Genomic DNA, 18,548 nt, shown 5'->3' with positions numbered 1-18,548 from the left:
CGGACCCGGACTAGAGGTGGGGGTAGGGAGAAAGAGGCAGCATCCGGCAGCAGGTGCGCTGGGACTTCCCTGGGCTGTTGTCCAGACCGCGTGGTGCTGATCTCAGAGCGCTGAGGCCTGGAGGGCGGGGCGCGCTGTGCCAGCCTGGGCGGCGGGGTAAAAGGCGGGGATACCGAGGGTGGGGGGGAGAGGCATCTCAGGAGGGCGGGCTTAGGACACGAGGTCAAGGGTCGCTCCCGCGCGTGGCGTGCTCCAGGGTCACCCTGGGCCGGGGGGTCGGGTCTAGGCACCCCCGCCGTGACCCGCCCCGTCCCCACGTCCCAGGCCCTCACTCCATGAGATATTTCCACACCGCCGTGACCGGGCCCGGGCTCGGGGAGCCGCGGTTCCTCTCCGTGGGCTACGTGGACGATCAGCAGTTCGTGCGCTTTGACTCCGACAGCCCGGGTCAGAGGATGGAGCCGCGGGCGGCGTGGATGGAGCGGGTGGGGCAGGAGGAGCCGGGGTACTGGGAAGAGGAGACGCGGACCTCCAGGGGGAACGCACAGATTTACCGAGGGGGCCTGGAGACCCTGCGCGGCTACTTCAACCAGAGCGTGGGCGGTGCGTGACGGGGGCGGGGAGCGGGGCCCGCCCCTGGTCCCCCTGGGGATGGGGGGCAGGAGCCCCCTCAGGGTGTCAGGGGGGCGGGCCAGGGTCAGCCAGGTCCGGCCACACTAACCCGAGGCCGGGCCGGGCAGGTGTCCACACCATCCAGCTCATGTCCGGCTGCGAGGTATCCCCCGAGCTCCGCTTCCAGCGCGGGTTTCTCCAATTCGCCTACGACGGGCGGGACTACATCGCCCTGGACACTGAGACCCTCACCTGGACGGCGGCCGTGCCCCCCGCCGTGAGCACCAAGCGCAAGTGGGAGGCGGACTGGAGCATCGCGGAGAGAAGGAAAGCCTACGTGGAGGAGGAGTGCGTGCTGTGGCTGAGGAAGTACCTGGAGATGGGGAAGGAAGTGCTGATGAGGACAGGTAAGATGGGGCCCGCCCCAGTGTGCGCGGCAATCAAGGCCCCTGGGCGGCCCTTCTCCACCTTCCCTTAGCCCCCGGCCCCCGACCCCTTGTACCCCAGGACGTATTGCAGGGTGTTCCCCTCCCCCCACCTGTCCTTGTGCCCCTGGAGAGGAGGGGGCAATGGGAGTCTGGGAATGCCAATGACCTTTGCCTTCAGACCCACCCAAGTGTGCTTGGCATTCAAGGCCCCAACCCATTCTTCTCAGCCACTCCTCAGCCCCAGCCCTGGGCCCCCCCACCCTCAGGAACCCCTTGTACCCCATGGTTCAGATTGTGGGGTGTTTCTCCTGTTCATGTACCCTTGGAGGGGAAGGGGGAAGGGGAGCCTGGTAATGCCTCTGACCTTTGCCTCCAGACCCATGGTCTACCAGAGTGACCCGCCACACTGCCCCCCACAGGGAGGTGACCCTTCGGTGCCAGGCCCATGACTTTTACCCCAAGGAGATCTCCCTGACTTGGCTGAGGGATGGGGAGGAACAGTTCCAGGACACGGAGTTCATTGAGACCAGGCCTGCAGGAGATGGCACCTTCCAGAAGTGGGCAGCTGTGCCAGGAAGGGAGATACACCTGCCGAGTTCAGCACGAGGGGCTGTCTGAGCCCCTCACCCTGCAGTGGGGTAAGGACAGTGAGGAGAGGCTGGGAAATGGCCACCCTCCACCCCACAGGACCAGAGGGAGGGGGAGTTACTGGGGGAGATGGAGGAAGGGTTAGTGACTCAGGCCAGACAGGAATCAGGGCCTCTCACTTGCCTTTTCCATTTCAGAGCCAGAGTCCTCATTCACCTGGTACATTGTGGGGGGCATTGCTGCTGCCCTCCTCATTGCAGTCATTGCTGGAGTTGGGATCTGGAAAAAGAGGAATTCAGGTAGACTGGACTGGGAGGGGTCATTAGGGATCAGGCCCCATGGAGATCCGGGCTTCCCCTGACCCGGCAGTTTGTCTCTCTGTCCTCAAGTCCTCTCCTTTTCATCTAAGGGACTTTTCATCCTTTTCATCAGATAAGCCCTAAGAGTGTAGATGAACAAATTCCCAACTAGAAGCCATTTCTCTGGAGGATGCCTGGCAGGGGTGTCACAGGCTGGCTGAGGGGGGAATCTGCTTCAGACTCAGCTCAGACATGAACATGGGGATGTGTGCCTGAGGGCCTGGGTGTCTCCCCAGCTGGGGGCTGTAGACCAGTCCTGGGAACCCCTGGAGGCAAGCCTGCAAGGGGTGATGGGCCCATTTGGAGGCCTTTTTCTGTCTTCCTCTTAAATCTAGAGGCTGGAGTGGTGTGGGGCATGGGGGTGCAGTCCTGATTGTTTGTTGTGTCTGCAAGACAAATCTTTGAACCTCTGAGACCCTGGTGTGGTCTTCTCTCCTGGATTCCTCACTGGAAATTTGTTTTCTTTTCCAGGTGGAAAAGGAGGTCATTATGTGCCTGCTGCAGGTAAGTGAAGGGCAGACATGGAGGGTAGAAAGAAGGGGCCAGCCCATGGTGCTCTGGGACCTGAGCAATGAGAAGGCAGAGGAGAGGCCTAGCCCAGTAGCCTTCCCTTGGTGTCCCCTTCCCTTCCCATACCCTGGTTCTGGGATGCATGTCTCTGACTGGGTTGTTTCCCTCCTTTGTCTCCAGGCAATGACAGTGCACAGGGGTCCGATGTCTCTCTCACAAGTAAAGGTGAGATTCTGGGGGCCTGGAAGGAGGGAGGGGCCGAGCAAAGAGGAGAACGGTCTGTGGGAGGTTGGACTGAGGATTGCCTGGGTGGTGAGGCTGGCCCTTCAGAATGATGAGGGCCTGGAGGCCAGAGGGCACTTGGAGGATCCCCCTGAATCTCTTTCCTTCTTTAGCTTGAGAGAATTGCCTGGCATGGACCTGAGACAGAAAACCAGTCTGCAGTCCCCCTACTGTTCCTGTTGACCCCTGGCCTCTCTCCCCTGTACTGACCCCTGTGATTCTCCCTGGACTCTACTGTCCCAAGCCCAGGGCGGCCTCATCAGGGCCCTCACCCTGCTCTCTAAGGCCTCCCTCCCTCCTCCCTCCTGTCTCTCTGTTTGCTTTGGGAATGAGCCTTCTTCACATGTGATGCTGCCCTGACCTCTGGGGTCTCTGTCTGACCGCTACAACAGCCTGATGAATCACTGCTCTGGAGTCTGCAGCTTTACTCCACAATCTCAGCTCAGCTTCACATTTGGGTGGGGGATTGTGGGGAATAGGATGACCACATGGAGATGTTCTGGCCACATGAAGGGGGGAATAAATGAGAGTTTGGAGATGCCTGAGATGACTTTTATTTGCTCTGCTGAGTCTGAGTGCAGGTGGGGACTGGACCCAGAGGGGAAGGAGGCTGGGGGGAGGGACAGAAGAGTGAGAGGGCAGACATTTGTCTTTGATTTGTACTGCTTGGGGGTATGTGTGGATGTAGTCTATTGGGATTTTTTTCAGGGCTTCAGACAGAACCCAGGCTGCGCACTCCTCCTGGCTCTGGAGCCATGCCTAGATGGTGCTGGATCACTAACCCATGGTCTGCCCTGCCCATAGGCTGCCCCTCAGCACTGACCTTCACAGAGGTCCAGATTTCTCTGTTTTGTCATTTTCATCAGAGATATAAAAGCAGTATTTTCGTCCTGGGGACAGGAAGTCTTGTGAGAAGAGAGGACACATCTTCCATGGGGGCTCACTTTCCTCATTTGCAGAAGCAAATGGGTCTAAATTTCAAGGTGACTCAGTGGAGCCTCTGACTTACAGGCAAGAAGACCTGAGTTCAAATCCCATCTCAGACACTTAACCCTGAGCAAGTCACTTAACCTCCCACCTCAGGAATAGGGATGTGGAGGGGTCATGATAGCCCCTCTTACCAGATCAACTGAGATCATAAATACAAAGGGCTTAGCAAGGCTTGTGATAGAAATGATCGCGATCATTATTATTGCTTTCAAGCGCTAATTCCTGATTCTGCCGATTCCAGACATTCAATCATAATACTCTGAATGACTTTCATCCTTCTGAGCCCTAAGAATTCTTCCCAGTGTGGTCAGTCATTTATCGCCTAAGCAGGGACCCTCCTGCCACCTGGTGGATATTCCTGGTATTACAGGATTTAGAATTAGAGCATCCTCCCTTTAGAAATGATGAGAGTGAACAGGGGAAGTGTGTGCCATCCTCTGACAAACCAGCCCCTGAAGCCTCCAGACCTACTGGTCAGCTTGGGGACTTCCCAGGCTCATCAATGTGAGTCTGAAGGGGCCTCGAGGCCCTTGGGTCCAGCTGCTTAAGACAGCGCCTAGTCCATAGGAGACTCATTCAGTGCTGTTGGTCTGCCTGGCTCCAATCCCCAAATCCATTCCTCTGATCTCTAGGACTTTTCTATGAAAGTAAAACCTGCCGGATAATGTTTAGGTGCAGCTTCTGAAGCCCAGGCTAGGTCAGCCATGGGTGTTCAGAGAAGCTAGTCTGGGACACCCAGGGAAGGTTCCAGTGAGAAGGGGACTTCAGCTTCAAAGTAGAAGGTATATTTATCTGTATCAGATAAGCTGTGTACACGGACCCCTGTGCAATCCATGAGAGTTTTCAGAGGGTCTGTGAACTTGGATTGGAAGAAATACATCTTTATTTTGACTAACTTCTAATTGAAATGTCATCATTCCTTTGAATACTCTAACCCTAACCCTAAATTTTCAAAAAACATACTAGTGTTCTGAGAATTTTATTAAAAGCTTCACCAGATGACACAAAAATTTAAGATGGCCTGATCTAGGTTATATCAGAATGATGAGGGAAATACAACTGTGTGTAGGTACCTTTCAGCACTTTTTGTGGCTAAGAGTGCGTGTATACATACACCCATACCTATGAATACATATCTGTGAATGACAGACAGTAACCACTAACCAATTAATTCATAGATAAGATTTATGAAACTGCCTGTAACCTTTGACCCAGCAATACTGCTACTAGACCTATTTGCAAAGATGACTAGGGAAAAGAATCTGTATGTTCTAAATATTTATAGTTGCTCTCTCTGTGGAGGCAACAAACTGGAAATCATGGGGATGCCTGTCAGTTGGGGCATGGCTGAACAAGTTGTGTTACATGATTATTTATTTTTTGACATTTTATTTTATTTTATTTTTTATTAATATATTTAACTTTTAACATTCATTTTTACAAAATTTTGGGTTCCAAATTTTCTCCCCATTTGTCCCCTCCCCCCACCCCAAAACACTGAGCATTCTAATTGCCCCTATCACCAAATAATTTCTAAAAAGCAATAATTGTACAGATGGAAAGGGAGAGGCAAAAGTTAATTGAAGAAAACAATTTGATAAAAATTAGAATTGGGCAAGTAGAAGCTAATGACCCTATAAGACGTCAAGAATCAGTCAAACAAAATGTAAAGAATGAAAAGATGGAAGAAATTGTACAATATCTAATTGGAAAAACAACTGAGCTGGAAAATAGATCTAGGAGAGAAAATTTAAGAATTATTGGCCTACCAGAAAGCCTGGACAATATCTTCCAAGAAATCATCAAGGAAAAGGGTCCAGAAGTTCTAGATCCAGAGGGCAAAATAGTCATTGAAAGAGTCCACCATTCACCTCCCAGAAGGTTTCCCAAACTAAAAACACCAAGAAATTATTGTTGCCAAATTCCAGAACTATCAAGAAAAGGAGAAAATACTACAGGTAGCCAGAAAGAAATCATTCAAATTTCGAGAAGCTACAGTCAGGATCACAGAGGACCTTGTAACTTCTACATTAAAAGATCAAAGGAATTGGAATATGGTATTCCATAAGGCAAAGGAACTGATACTACAAGAAAGGATCAATTACCCAGCAAAGTTCAGCATGTCATTTAAAACAAGGAGATGGACATTCAATGAAGTAAGGGATTTCCGGACCTTCCTGACAAACAGGCCAGAACTCAATAGAAAATTTGATCTCCAAACTCAGATCTAAAGACAGGCATAAAAAGGTAAACATGGCAAAAGAAAAACTTGTTACTCAATATGGGCAAACTGCTTACCTCCCTGTAAGGGAAGATGATACTTGTTAATCTTAAGAATTGCATATGTATCATGAAATATAAAGGGGATACATATAGATAGAGGAAGTGGGTATAAAGTAAATGATGTGGCAATAAACATGTGTAAGCATGTGAAGGAATTGTAACAGAAGATGTGAAAAGGAGGAAGCAGAAAATGGTAAATTACATCACAAGGAAGGAGTACAAAATCGTATTACAGTAGAGAGAAAGAGGGGAGGGAGCTGAGCATTGTTTGAGAGGTACTGTCATCTGATTTGGTTCAAGGAGGGAACAACGAATTTATTTAAGCATATAAATCTAACTAGCTAGATAGACAGTAGGAGGAAAAGGGAGAAAGAAAGGAAAGGGGAGGCTAAAAGGGAGGGAAGAAGTAGTAAAGGTAAAGGGGACAAAAAGGGAGGGGGGCTGAAAGAAGGAAGGGAAGACTGTATGAGGTGATGGTCAAAACTTAAAACTCTATTGTGGAGGGGAAAGAAGGGAGAACTAAAAGCACAAACTGTGGGAAAGAGGATGGAGGGAAAGACACAGATAGTATTCATTACTATGAATGTGAATGAGATGAATTCTCCCATAAAACGGAGATGGATAGCAAAATGGATTAAAAGCCATAATCCAACAATATGTTGTTTACAAAAAACACATGTTTTTTGGGGATACATACAGGGTAAAGGTAAAAGATTAGAACAGAATATATTGTGCTCTAGATGATGTAAGAAAAGCAGGGGTGGTAATCCTAATCACAGACAAAGTAAAAACAGAAATAGATCTAATCAAAAGAGATAAGGAGGGAAACTATATCCTGGTAAAAGGCACCATAAAGAATGAAGAAATATCATTGCTAAACATATACGCTACAAGTGGTATAGCATCTAAATTCTTAGAGAAGAAGTTAAGGGAGTTATAGGAAGAAACAGACAACAAAACTATACTAGTAGGGGACCTCAACCTCCCCCTCTCTGAACTTGATAAATCTAATCTTAAAATAAACAAGAAAGAAGTTAAGGAGGTGAACAAAACTCTGGATAAGGTAGATATGATAGATCTCTGGAGAAAACTGAATGGGAATAGAAAGGACTATACCTTTTGTCAGAGATACATGGCACATATACAAAAATTGACCATGTACTAGGGCATAAAACCCTCACAATCCAGTACAGAAAGGCAGAGATAATCAATGCATCCTTCTCAGATCATAATGCATGAAAAATTATATGTAATAAAAGGGTATGGAAAGATGACCAAAAATTAATTGGAAACTAAATAATCTAATCCTAAAGAAGGAGTGGATTAAACAACAAATCATAGAAACAATCAACAACTTCATACAAGAGAATGGCAATAAAGAGACAACCTCCCAAATCTTATGGGATACTGCAAAAGCAGTTCTTAGCGGAAGGTTTCCCTTGACTAAGGAGACTGGGGGTGAGAAGACCCTGCTTAGAGATGATTTGCAGAGTAGGTCAGAAGGGAAGGAGCTTTTCCTTGGTGGGGGACCTGGTGAATTACGTGGGAGGCCAAAATCTAGGGAGAGAACTGCCACCTCAGTTACATCCTTAGTGGATGGATTGTCCAGGACATCAGGTATCCCTGCAAAAGCCTAGGTTGAGGAACAGCTATGCTGGAGAAGAACACCTGGTGAAGGCAGTGGAGGCCAGAGCAGACAACTGGCTGTAGAGAGTCATGCTTGACTGGCAGCAGTTACTGCAGAGGAGAAGAGGGAGATCTGTCAGAGCAACTTTACAGCACAGAAACCTAAGTCTGTTCTTCTAGAATGGGACATATGTGTTCCTAAAAATCACTGGCTACACAAAACCACACAGTAAAAGTCACAAAGGTGATGGGAAAATGGGGGCATGATCACAATACTCAATCTGTAACAGTGAGACAGATAGGAACCAAAGGAAGGTGGCAGTGTAGTCATGCATTTAAATGACTAGGAAACTCTCAAATACTCCTGGTATGGAGTTGTTCTGGGTGAACTGGTGGTCTCAGTGGACTACAGCTCCAGGCCATGGTGAAAGGTGGGTAAGGGGAACAGGCAGATCAACCTTCCTCAGCTATCAGCTCCAAATGACCCAAAGATTCTATGATAAATGTGGTGCTTTGCCCTAACAAAGTCCTGAAGTTTGCTTGCAGCTTGGGAGTTACTGGAACGTGGTTCCATCTTCTCTGTTTCTCCAAAATGAAAGTGCCCACATAACCAAAGACAACATTTGAGTGTGTTCAGTCATTCTTTTTCAGTCGCACTAGAACAAATTCACATCCAGCAGAACTGACTATGCCCCTTTCTCCCCTCTGGTGTCTCAGTCACTTGGTTTCACATGATCAGGTTTCCTGTCCAGAATCTTAATGAATGTTCACTCTTCCACTGCCTACAGTGTGTGTGTGTGTGTGTGTGTGTGTGTGTGTGTGTGTGTAAGTGTGTTGAGGCTCATGGGGGTGGGTGATGGGATGACTTCGTTTGTCTCACTATTTCATTTTAAATGTCTTCTCTTTGATCTAAGCCTGTTCAGCTGTGGACTGGCCAAAGTAAAACACATGGGTAAAGGCTGAAGACATAGGGTTCTGACCTGTCCTGTGCTTGTGGTCTGAAGTGGTCTACTGAAGGTCAGGAAGTGTGCATGTGCATGCATGTGTGCACCATGACCTACAGATACCTTTGGTTTAACTTCTCTATATATGTATACACATACGCATGCACGCACACACACACACAGTATTGTCCTTTACAAACCAGGTGGCATTCCATCATTTCTTGGAGGGTCTGGTGGGGAAAGAATCTGACAACAGAACGGCAATCCCATTTGAACGGATCAAAGGAGGGACTCCAGAGGGCAAGGGATGAGGAATGCTGCCCATTTCCTGCTGGAAATGAAAGATTCAGAGTGCAGAATTTTATACATATACATATAACATATATTTTATACACATATACATACATTTTTGTTTTTTGGAGGGGAGGGGCCACATGAACAATGCTGGAATGCTGCCCTTGAGTATACAAGTTTATAACAGAGGTTTTGTTTTCCTTTATCTCTCAATTGAAGAAGGCTGAGCAGGGTAACTGGAGTTTTTGTTTTATTTTTTACTTTTTATATTATTTATTTTTTTAATGTTCTGCAATCACTACCATAAAACTTAGATTTTTTACCCTCCTACACCTACCCCCCTCACCCCCCTCCCTCCCCAAGATGGCATACAATTCTATATAGGATCTACAAATACTTCCTTTTGAATACGTTTTCACTATAGTCATGCTATGTAGATGAACTAAAATAAATGGAAGAAATCGTATAACAAATCAAAACATAATACACACCCTCACACAAACACAGACATGATCTGCTACATTCTGTGAATGAATTCCATATTTCAGTGTGGAAGGCATTTTGCCTTAGAACACCATTGGGAATTTTTTTTTTTTTAAGTTCTTGTGTTATTACGAAGTTCCAAGTCTACCAGAAAAAACTCTCTCACACTGTGGTCGTTGCTGTGCACAAAGTTCTCCTGGTTCTCCTCCTTTTGCTCAGCATCAGATCATATAAGTCCTTCCAGGCCTCCCTGAAGTCTTCTTGTTCATCATTTCTTATGGCACAATAGTACTCCATTACATTCATATACCATAATTTATTCAGCCATTCCCCAATGGATGGGCATCCCCTTGATTTCCACTTTTTGGCAACTACAAAGTGTGCTGCTATAAATATTTTTGTACATGTAGGACCCTTTCCCATTTTTATGATCTCTTGGGGATACAGTCCTAGTAGCGATATTGCTGGGTCAAAGGGTATGCACATTTTTGTAGCCCTTTGGGCATAGTTCCAAACTGCTCTCCAGAATGGTTGGATGAGCCCACAGCTCCACCAACAATGAATTAGTGTTCCAACTCTCCCACATCCTCTCCAACATTTATCATTTTCCTGTTCTGTCATGTTTGCCAATCTTATAGGTGTGATGTGGTACCTCACAGTTGATTTGATTTGCATCTCTCTAATCAGTAGTGATTTAGAGCATTTTTTCATATGATTATAGATATCTTTAATTTCTTCCTCTGAAAATTGCCTGTTCATATCCTTTGACCATTTATCAATTGGGGAATGACTTGTAAAGTTGTACATTTGAGTCAGTTCTCTATATATTCTAGAAATGAGGCCTTTATCCTTGAGATTAGCTGTAAAAATTCTTTTCCAGTTTACTACATGCTAGTGGTACTTTGAGGTCAGGGCCCGAGCCCCCCAGGTCCCCCAGACCAACAGGTCTCTGACCAGCAGAGCCTGTTGTCGGTGAGTGAGCTGTGAGTATAAATGAGGTGGGAGGCAGGAATGATAAGCAAGCACCTCCATTTATTCAGGGTTTATAAGGGCTGTAACCACCAATAACATGCAGGCTGAGCTCATCCCATTACTTAAACCTTCTCATGACCATTACTTCACCATGTCATGACTATCCCACGTCCTTACGCCCGAAGTAAGTAATGAGGTTTATCTTGTTCCTGAAGCTGGTTCCTGGGTTCCCAGGCCCACTTGTAACTTTATTGCACAGAACATCAGTATCTGCAGGAACATCAGGTTCCAGGGTCATGCAGAGCTTCTGCCAGGGTTTGAGTAAGCACAAGTCCCACGGGAACAGGCTTTGCTTCTGCTATAGCCTTGCTCACGGGACCTGCACCACCCTGGGCCCCTAACAACTACATCCCTCTGAATTTTGGTTGCTTTGGGTTTGGTTGTGCAAAAACTTTTCAGTTTAATGTAATCAAAATTATCCATCTTACATTTTGTAATGCTTTCTATCTCTTCTTTAGTAAAAACTTCTTCACTTCTCCATAAATCTGATAAATACACTATTCCTTGCTCCTCCAGTTTGTCCATGGTATCAGTCTTTATACCTAGATCGTGTACCCATTTGGACTTTATTCTTGTGCATGGTGTCAGGCATGGGTCTATTCCTAGTTTCCGCCACACTGTTATCCAGTTTTCCCAGTGATTTTTGTTGAACAGTGAGTTCTTATCCCAGAAGCTGGGGTCTTTGGGTTTATCAAACAGGAGGTTGCTATATTCCTTGCCTACTATGTCTTGAGTGCCAAGTTGTAAGTGGAGTTTTTGATGAGTGAAGAAATACTTATTTGAAAAAATCACAAGAAAATCCCTTCATTTAACTTCTACAACTGTGTCAAGGAGCATTCTTAATTCAAGATATTATTTTAAAAAGTAGATAATCCTAACCACATAAAATATAAAAGGTTTCACTAAAATAAATGAAGATCAAATATGAAAAATTGTTGAGTAGTATATGTGTCAAATAATAAATCAAATCTGAGCAAAATAAGTCCTTTATTATGACATAATAATAATTATAATGAATAAGTCCTTTCTCCAAACAGAGAGAGACCTGACACCAATGTGAACCAAGACTCATTGCCAACAGATGAGTGCTGAAAGGATGTGAAAGGTACTAAAGTCTTGAAAAGACCTGAAAACAGGTCTCCAAGCCACAACAAGAGAAAGCCATGGGAAAATAATTTTTCCATCTCTTGTCAAGGGGTAAATTTTGTGCATGACAATAACAGAGTGTTGAATTGAGATGAAACAATTCCTTGGATCCTAAACCGAAAAAGAAGGCAATGAAGTTGCTGATAAATGGCACAACAACTTTCTGGAAACTAGGATGAGGCTCAGAACTAGAGTCAATATTATAGCGACTACATTTGGTAAAGAGGAGAAACCAGAGCTGGCTGTTCAAGGCTATGTAAGTGTGCACTGTTGGTCTTTAATTTCCTAATCTGTAAAATACATAATATTATCTTTCAGATCCTCTCCAGGAAAACTTGATCCTCTCCGTGAAATCTTTAGTTTCATGGTTTCCCAGTTGGGGGGATGAGACAAGAAAGAGGGAAAATTCTACTAAATGTGCCCAGGTTCATTGTTGCTGAAAAAAAAAATGTTACTAGGCATTCACACTTTCATATTTAATAATTAAGACCTTTCCTTTTTGTTACTGAGTTGTGCCTGATTCATTGTGACCCCTTTTGGGTTTTTCTAATCAAAGAAACTGGAGTGGCTTGCCCTTTCCTTCTCCAGATCATTTTTCAGATGGGGAAATGGAGGCAAACAGGGTTAAGTGACTTTCCCAGGGTCACACAGCTAGTAAATGTCTGCGGCCTGCATTGAAAGTCAGTTCTTCCTGACTACAGGCCCTTGGCTTTATCCACTGGATCACATCCCTGCCTCTCTTCTACTCGGATTCCCAGTTCCAATTCCTGGACTCTGATTTCCTCTGCATTCTTGGGTCCTGGCTTGTTTGTCTATAGGGCCTGGGGAGGTTACAAGACTTGCCCAAGTTACAGCTGGGATGGCCGTCGTTAAATCTGAGGGGCAGCCCCTGGTCTCATCAGCCTGCAGATTTCTTCAGTCCTCAGACCCCCTCAGTCTGGGCTGGGGACATTTTCTCCCCAACTTCTAAGGAAGGGAAAGGGTCGCACTGAGGAGGGCCGGAGGGAAGGGTGAACTCTAGCTCTAACCCTTCTTTTTCTTTGATTCAAGCTGGGAGCACAAGAGCGGCACGCTCCTGGAGTGATGATGGGAGGGAGGGAGCCTCGGCTGCTCCATAGAATTAGAGGCTGTTCTGGGAATGACAGAGAGAGAGCCAAGGTCTATCAAGCAGGGGATATCCTCCAGGTCCGTCGGGCTCCTTCTGCCCAGTCACCAGTGACGTTTGTTGTCTCCCACCCACTATTGGCTGGCAGAGCCTCTGGGAAGCCATATCAGAAGTGAGGGATTCTATGGCGCTCCCAGGGCAAACAGGTCTCCTTGATGTTGGGCTCCTGTTCCTGCGGACCAAGGTGCCCTCTCTGTGCGCTCTCCTTTGGGTGAGGACTCTGACCCTACCGGAGACCTGGGCAGGTAAGGAGAGACTGGACGCAGCACCCAGGGGTAGCCGTGGAGCTGGGATGGGGTTCCCTACATGAAGCTCCTCGGACCCCAGCCCAGGGAGCGTTTCCTCGGACCGGCTCCTTCTTGTCCGTGCGGTCCGGCCGGGGCTGAGAGGGAGAAACCAGAATAAGCCCTCGGCCCCCTAGCGGGGCTTTGGGGGGTATCTGCGTGTCGGTCCCTTAGTTTGGGGGGGTGAGTAGATCAGTAGGGAGTGGAAGGTCATGGGGAAGGAGAATGGGGGTCACAGTTCTGGGGGTGTTAAGAAGAAGCAGAGTTGCCCGGGGTCCCCCGTTCCCCCCGGGTCCTCCTCCCCCAAGAGCTAGGAGAGAACCTGGGGCAGCTTTGTTAAAGAACTTCACGGAGGATGGGGGGGTGGGGCAGGTGAGGACACAAGGTGGGGGGCCGAGGGTGAGCCGTGTGAGACACCCCGGACCCGGACGGGAGGTGGGGGCAGCGTCCAGAGTAGGGGCGCTCGGACCCGCCTGGGCTGTTGTCCGGGAAGGAGTGGTGCTGATCTCGGAGCGCTGAGGTCTGGAGAATTACAAAGGGGGGGCGCGGTGTGGCAGCCTGGGGGAGGGGGGAAGGGGTGGGAATACTGGGGATGGGGCGGGGGTGGCATCTCAGGATAGCGGGCTTGGGACACGGGTTCAAGGGTCGCTCCCGGGCGTGGCGGGGTGCAGGGTCACCCTTGGCCCGGCCTTGGCCGAGGAGTCGGGTCTAGGCGCTCCCTGCCCTGACTCCGGCCCGTCCCCACGTCCCAGGCCCTCACTCCATGAGATATTTCTACACCGCCGTGTCCTCCCTCGGCCTGGGGGAGCCGCGGTTCCTCTCCGTGGGCTACGTGGACGATCAGCAGATCGTGCGCTTCGCCAGCTGCGGCGCGGGTCCGAGGATGGAGCCGCAGTCGACGTGGATGAAGCAGAAGCAGGAGGACCCAGAGTACTGGGAGTGGAACACGCGGAACTTGAGGGCGGAGGCACAGGTTTTCCGAGTGGGCCTGGAGAACCGTGGGCGGTGAGTGACGGGGGAGGGGCAACGGGGTCCCACCCGAGGCCCCCTGAGGATGGGGAGGAGCCCCCTCGGGGGTGCGGGGCCCGAGATCGGTCAGAGTGAGTCCACACTGACCCTGGGCCGGGGGCGGGGCTCATGTACGTCTGAGAGCTGTCCTCCGACCTCACCTTCCAGTGAGGGTTTTTCCAAGACGCCTACGACGGGCGGGACTACATCGCCCTGGACACGAAGACCCTCACCTGGACGGCGGCCGTGTCCCCCGCCGTGAACACCAAGCGAAAGCGGGAGGCGCAGAGGAGCATCGTGGAGGAATATAAAGCCTACGTGGAGGAGAGATGCATGAAGTGGTTGAAGAAGTACCTGGAGCTGGGGAAGGACACACTGATGAGGGCAGATACCGCCGGCCCCGCCCCAGTGTGCACTACACTCAAGGTCTCCTGGGTGGCCCTTCTCCACCTCCCCTCAGCCCCGGGACCCCGACCCCCTGAAACCCCTTGCACCTCATGGCGTATAGTAGGATGTTCTCCTCCCCCCACCAGTACTCGTGACCCTGGAGGGGCGGGGAGAAAGGGAACCTGTTAATGCCTCTGACCTTTGCCTCCAGACCCACCCTCTGCCAGAGTGACCCGCCACACTGCCCGCCTTGGGGAGGTGACCCTGAGGTGCCGGGCCCAGGACTTTTACCCTAAGGAGATCTCCCTGACTTGGCTGAGGGATGGAGAGGAACAGCCCCAGGACACGGAGTTCATTGAGACCAGGCCTGCAGGAGATGCCACCTTCCAGAAGTGGGCAGCTGTGCAGATGACCTCGGGCCAGGAAGAGAGATACACCAGCAGAGTTCAGCACGAGGGGCTGTCTGAGCCCCTCACCCTGAAGTGGGGTAAGGACAGTGAGGAGGGGCTGGGAAAAGACCATCCCTCACCCCACAGGACCAGAGAGAGGGGGAGTTAAGAGGTAGGTGTCAGGGAGGGGTTAGTGACTCTCAGGCCAGACAGGGATCAGGGCCTCTCACTTCCCTTTTCCATTTCAGAGCCACAGTCCTCATCCACCTGGCTCATTGTGGGGGGGATTGCTGCTGGCCTCCACCTCCTCATTGCAGTCATTGCTGGAGTTGGGATGTGGAGAAAGAAGAATTCAGGTAGACTGGACTGGGAGGGATCGTTAGGGAGCAGGCAAGATGGAGATCTAGGCTTCCCCTGACTCAGCAGCTTGTCTCTCTGTCCTCAAGTTCTCTTCTTTTCATCTAAGGAACAGTCAGACAGGTCCTAAGAGTGTGGATGAGCAAATCCCCAACTAGAAGCCATTTCTCTGGAGGATACCTGGCTGAGTGGGGAATCTGCTTCAGACTCAGCTCAGACATGAACATGGGGATCTCTGCCCAAGGGCCTGGGTGTCTCCCCCGTTGGGGGCTGTAGACCAGCCCTGGGAATCCCTGGGGGCAGGCCTGGCAGGGAGGACGGGCCCATTTGGGGGCCTTTTCTCTCTTTCTCTTGGATCTAGAGGCTGGAGTGGTGTGGGGCATAGGGGTGCAGTCCGGATTATTTGTTGTGTCTCCAAGACAAATCTTTGAACTTCTGAGAGCCTAGTGTGTTATCCTCTCCTCAATTCCTCACTGGAAATTTGTTTTCTTTTCCAGGTAGAAAAGGAGGTGATTATGTTCAGGCTGCAGGTAAGCAAAGGGTAGATGTGGAGGGTAGAAGGAAGGAGCCAGCCCGTGGTGCTCTGGGACCTGAGCAATGAGAAGGCAGAGGAGAAGCCTAGCCCAGTAGCCTTCCCTTGGTGTCCTCTTCCCTTCCCATGCCCTGGTTCTGGGATGTATGTCTCTGACTGGGTTGTTTCCCTCCTTTGTCTCCAGGCAATGACAGTGCACAGGGGTCAGATGTTTCTCTCACAGCCAGAGGTGAGACTCTGGGGACCAGGAAGGAAGGAGGGGCCAAGCAAAGAGGAGGGCGTGTGGGAGGTTGGGCTGAGGATGGGTTGGGTGGTGAGGCAGGCCCTTCAGAATGATGAGGGGCTGGAGGCCAGAGGGCACTTGGAGGATCCCCCTGAATCTTTCTTTCCTTCTTTAGCTTGAGAGAATTGCCTAGCATGGACCTGAGACAGAAAACCAGTCTGCAGTCCCTGGGTTGTTCTTGTTGACCCCTGGCTTCTCTCCCCAGCACTGACTCCTGGGATCCTCCCTGGAATCTACTGGCCCAAGTCCAGGGCAGCCTCATCAGGGCCCTCACCCTGTTCTCTAAGGCCTCCCTCCCCTCCTCTCTCCTGTCTCTCTGTCTGCTTTGGGAATGAGCCTCCTTCCGATCTGATGCTGCCCTGACCTCTGGGGTCTCTGTCTGACTGCTAAAACAGCCTGATGAATCACTGCTCTGCAGTCTTCAGCTTTTCTCCACAATCTCAGCTGAGCTTCCCATTGGGTGGGGGATTACAGGGGACAGGATGACTATGTGGAGATGTTCTGGCCACATGAAGGGAAAAAGAAATGAAAGTCTGGAGATGGGGGGGGGCAGTGTATTGTACATGGTGAGGGGCAGATGTTTGTCTTTGATTTGTACTTCTCTGGGGCATGTGTGGACATGGTCTATTGAGACTTGTTCTAAGGCTTCAGACAGAGTCCAGGCTGCACACTTCTCCTGGGCCTGGAGCCATGCCCAGACAGGCTACTGACCCATAGGCCACCCACCCACAGGCCTTCCCTCATCACCAACCTTCAAGGAGGTTCAGTCCTCTCTGTTTTGTCATTTTCATCAGGGATATAAAAGCAGTATTTTCTTCCTGGGGACAGGAAGTCTTCCATGGGGACTCACTTTCCTCATTTGCAGCAGAAAATGGGTCTAAATTTCAAGGTGACTCAGTCAGTGTAGCCTCTGACTTAGAGGCAGGAAGGCCTGAGTTCAAATCTCATCTCAGACACTTAATAGTTTTGTGACCCTAGCAGGTCACTTAACCTCTCACCTCAGGAACTGGGGTGTGGGGGAGTCAAAGTAGCCCCTCCTCCCAGATCAGCTGAGATAATATATAGAAAGCGCTCAGCAAGGTTTATGATAGAAATGAATGCTGTTATTATTGCTTTCAAGCGCTAATTCCTGATTCTACTGATTCCAAACAGTCATTCAATCATCATAATACTCTGAAACGATAACTTTCATCCTTCAGAGCCCTAAGAATTCCTTCCACTGTGAAGTCAGTCATTTATCTCCTAAGCAAGGATCCTCCTTCCACCCAGTAGATATTCATGGTATTACAGGATTTAGAATTAGAGTATCCTCCCTTCAGAAATGATGAGAGTGAAGAGGAGAAATGTGTGCCATCCTCTGACAAAGCAGCCCCTGTAGCCTCCAGACTTCATGGTGAGCTTGGGGACTTCCCAGGCTCATAAATGTGAGTCCGAAGGGGGCCTCGAGGCCCTCGAGTCCATCTGCTTAGGACAACACCTAGTCCCTAGGAGACTCAATCAAGGCTGTTGGCCTGCCTGGCTCCAATCCCCAAGTCCATTCCTCTGATCTCTAGGACTTTTCTATGAAAGGAAAATCTGCTTGGTAATGTTGAGATGCAGCTTCTGAAGTCCAGGCTAGCTCAGCCATGGGTGTTCAGAGAAGCTAGTCTGGGACACCCAGGGAAGGTTCCAGTGAGAAGGGGACTTCAGCTTCAAAGTAGAAGGTATATTTATCTGTATCAGATAAACTGTGTATACTGACCCCTGTACAATCTGATGAGAGTTTTCAGGGGGATTGTGAACTTGGATGGGAAAAAATACATCTTTATTTTGACTAACTTTTAATTGAAATTCCTTGGACTATTAAATTTTCAAAAACCATACTAGTGTTCTGAGAAGACATTTATTAAAAGCTTCACCAAGTGACACAAAAAATTTAAGATGCCGTGATCTAGGTTATATCAGGATGATGAGGGAAATACAACTGTTTAGGTACCTTTTTTCACTTTTTGTGCCTGTGAGTGCATGTATACATACACCCAAATCTATGAATACATAAGTATATATGCATGAGAGACTAACTACTAACCAATCAATTCATAAGAGTTATGAAACTGCCTGTACCCTTTGACCCAGCAATGCCAGTACTAGACCTATTTGCAAAGATGATTGGGAAAAAGGAAAAGAATCTATGTTCTATAATATTTATAGCCATTCTCTCTGTGGTGGCAACAAACTGGAAATCATGGGGATGCCCATTGACTTTGGAATGGCTGAACAAGTTGTGTTACATGATGATTATAAAATACTACTGTGCTATAAGAAATGATGAAAACATGGAAAGAGCTGCAGGAAATAATGAGGAGCAAAATGGGCAGAACCAAGAGAACGTCACATACACTCAGCAATTCTGTTTTAAAAGCAGCTTTGAGTGACTAAGTCATTTTGATTACTGTAAGTACCCAGATGAACTACAGAGGATCTGTGAAGGAAGGAGCTGTATGCATCTTGTGTGTGTGTGTGTGTGCGCGTGTGTGTGTGTGTGCTCATCCTTCTTTGCTGAAGAAGACCATACCATTAGAGAAAT

General features: G+C 48.8%; 1 protein-coding gene and 1 pseudogene across 1 annotated transcript; both read left to right on the top strand.

Annotated features, from left to right (window-relative positions):
• The first annotated feature begins 305 nt into the window (after positions 1-305).
• LOC140513955 (BOLA class I histocompatibility antigen, alpha chain BL3-7-like) lies at positions 306-2,360 on the top strand (annotated as a pseudogene).
• A 10,506-nt stretch (positions 2,361-12,866) lies between these two features.
• On the top strand, positions 12,867-14,035 carry LOC140513951 (saoe class I histocompatibility antigen, A alpha chain-like). The gene is made up of 2 exons (XM_072623897.1): positions 12,867-12,987; positions 13,779-14,035. The coding sequence occupies exons 1-2, from the start codon at positions 12,867-12,869 to the stop codon at positions 14,033-14,035; spliced, it is 378 nt and encodes a 125-aa protein (XP_072479998.1).
• The last annotated feature ends 4,513 nt before the right edge of the window (positions 14,036-18,548 follow it).

This window comes from Notamacropus eugenii, chromosome 7, assembly GCF_028372415.1.
Source record: "Notamacropus eugenii isolate mMacEug1 chromosome 7, mMacEug1.pri_v2, whole genome shotgun sequence".
NCBI classification, from domain to species: domain Eukaryota; kingdom Metazoa; phylum Chordata; class Mammalia; order Diprotodontia; family Macropodidae; genus Notamacropus; species Notamacropus eugenii.
Note: the sequence above shows the minus strand (reverse complement) of the source record. Positions and strands in the feature narration are given on the sequence as shown.

Excerpts from the sequence above, each read along its gene's own strand:
- LOC140513951 (XM_072623897.1), top strand. The coding sequence starts at position 12,867 with ATGGCGCTCCCAGGGCAAACAGGTCTCCTTGATGTTGGGCTCCTGTTC. Across the intron at positions 12,988-13,778 it reads CCTACCGGAGACCTGGGCAG|GCCCTCACTCCATGAGATAT; the intron begins GTAAGGAGAGAC and ends CCCACGTCCCAG.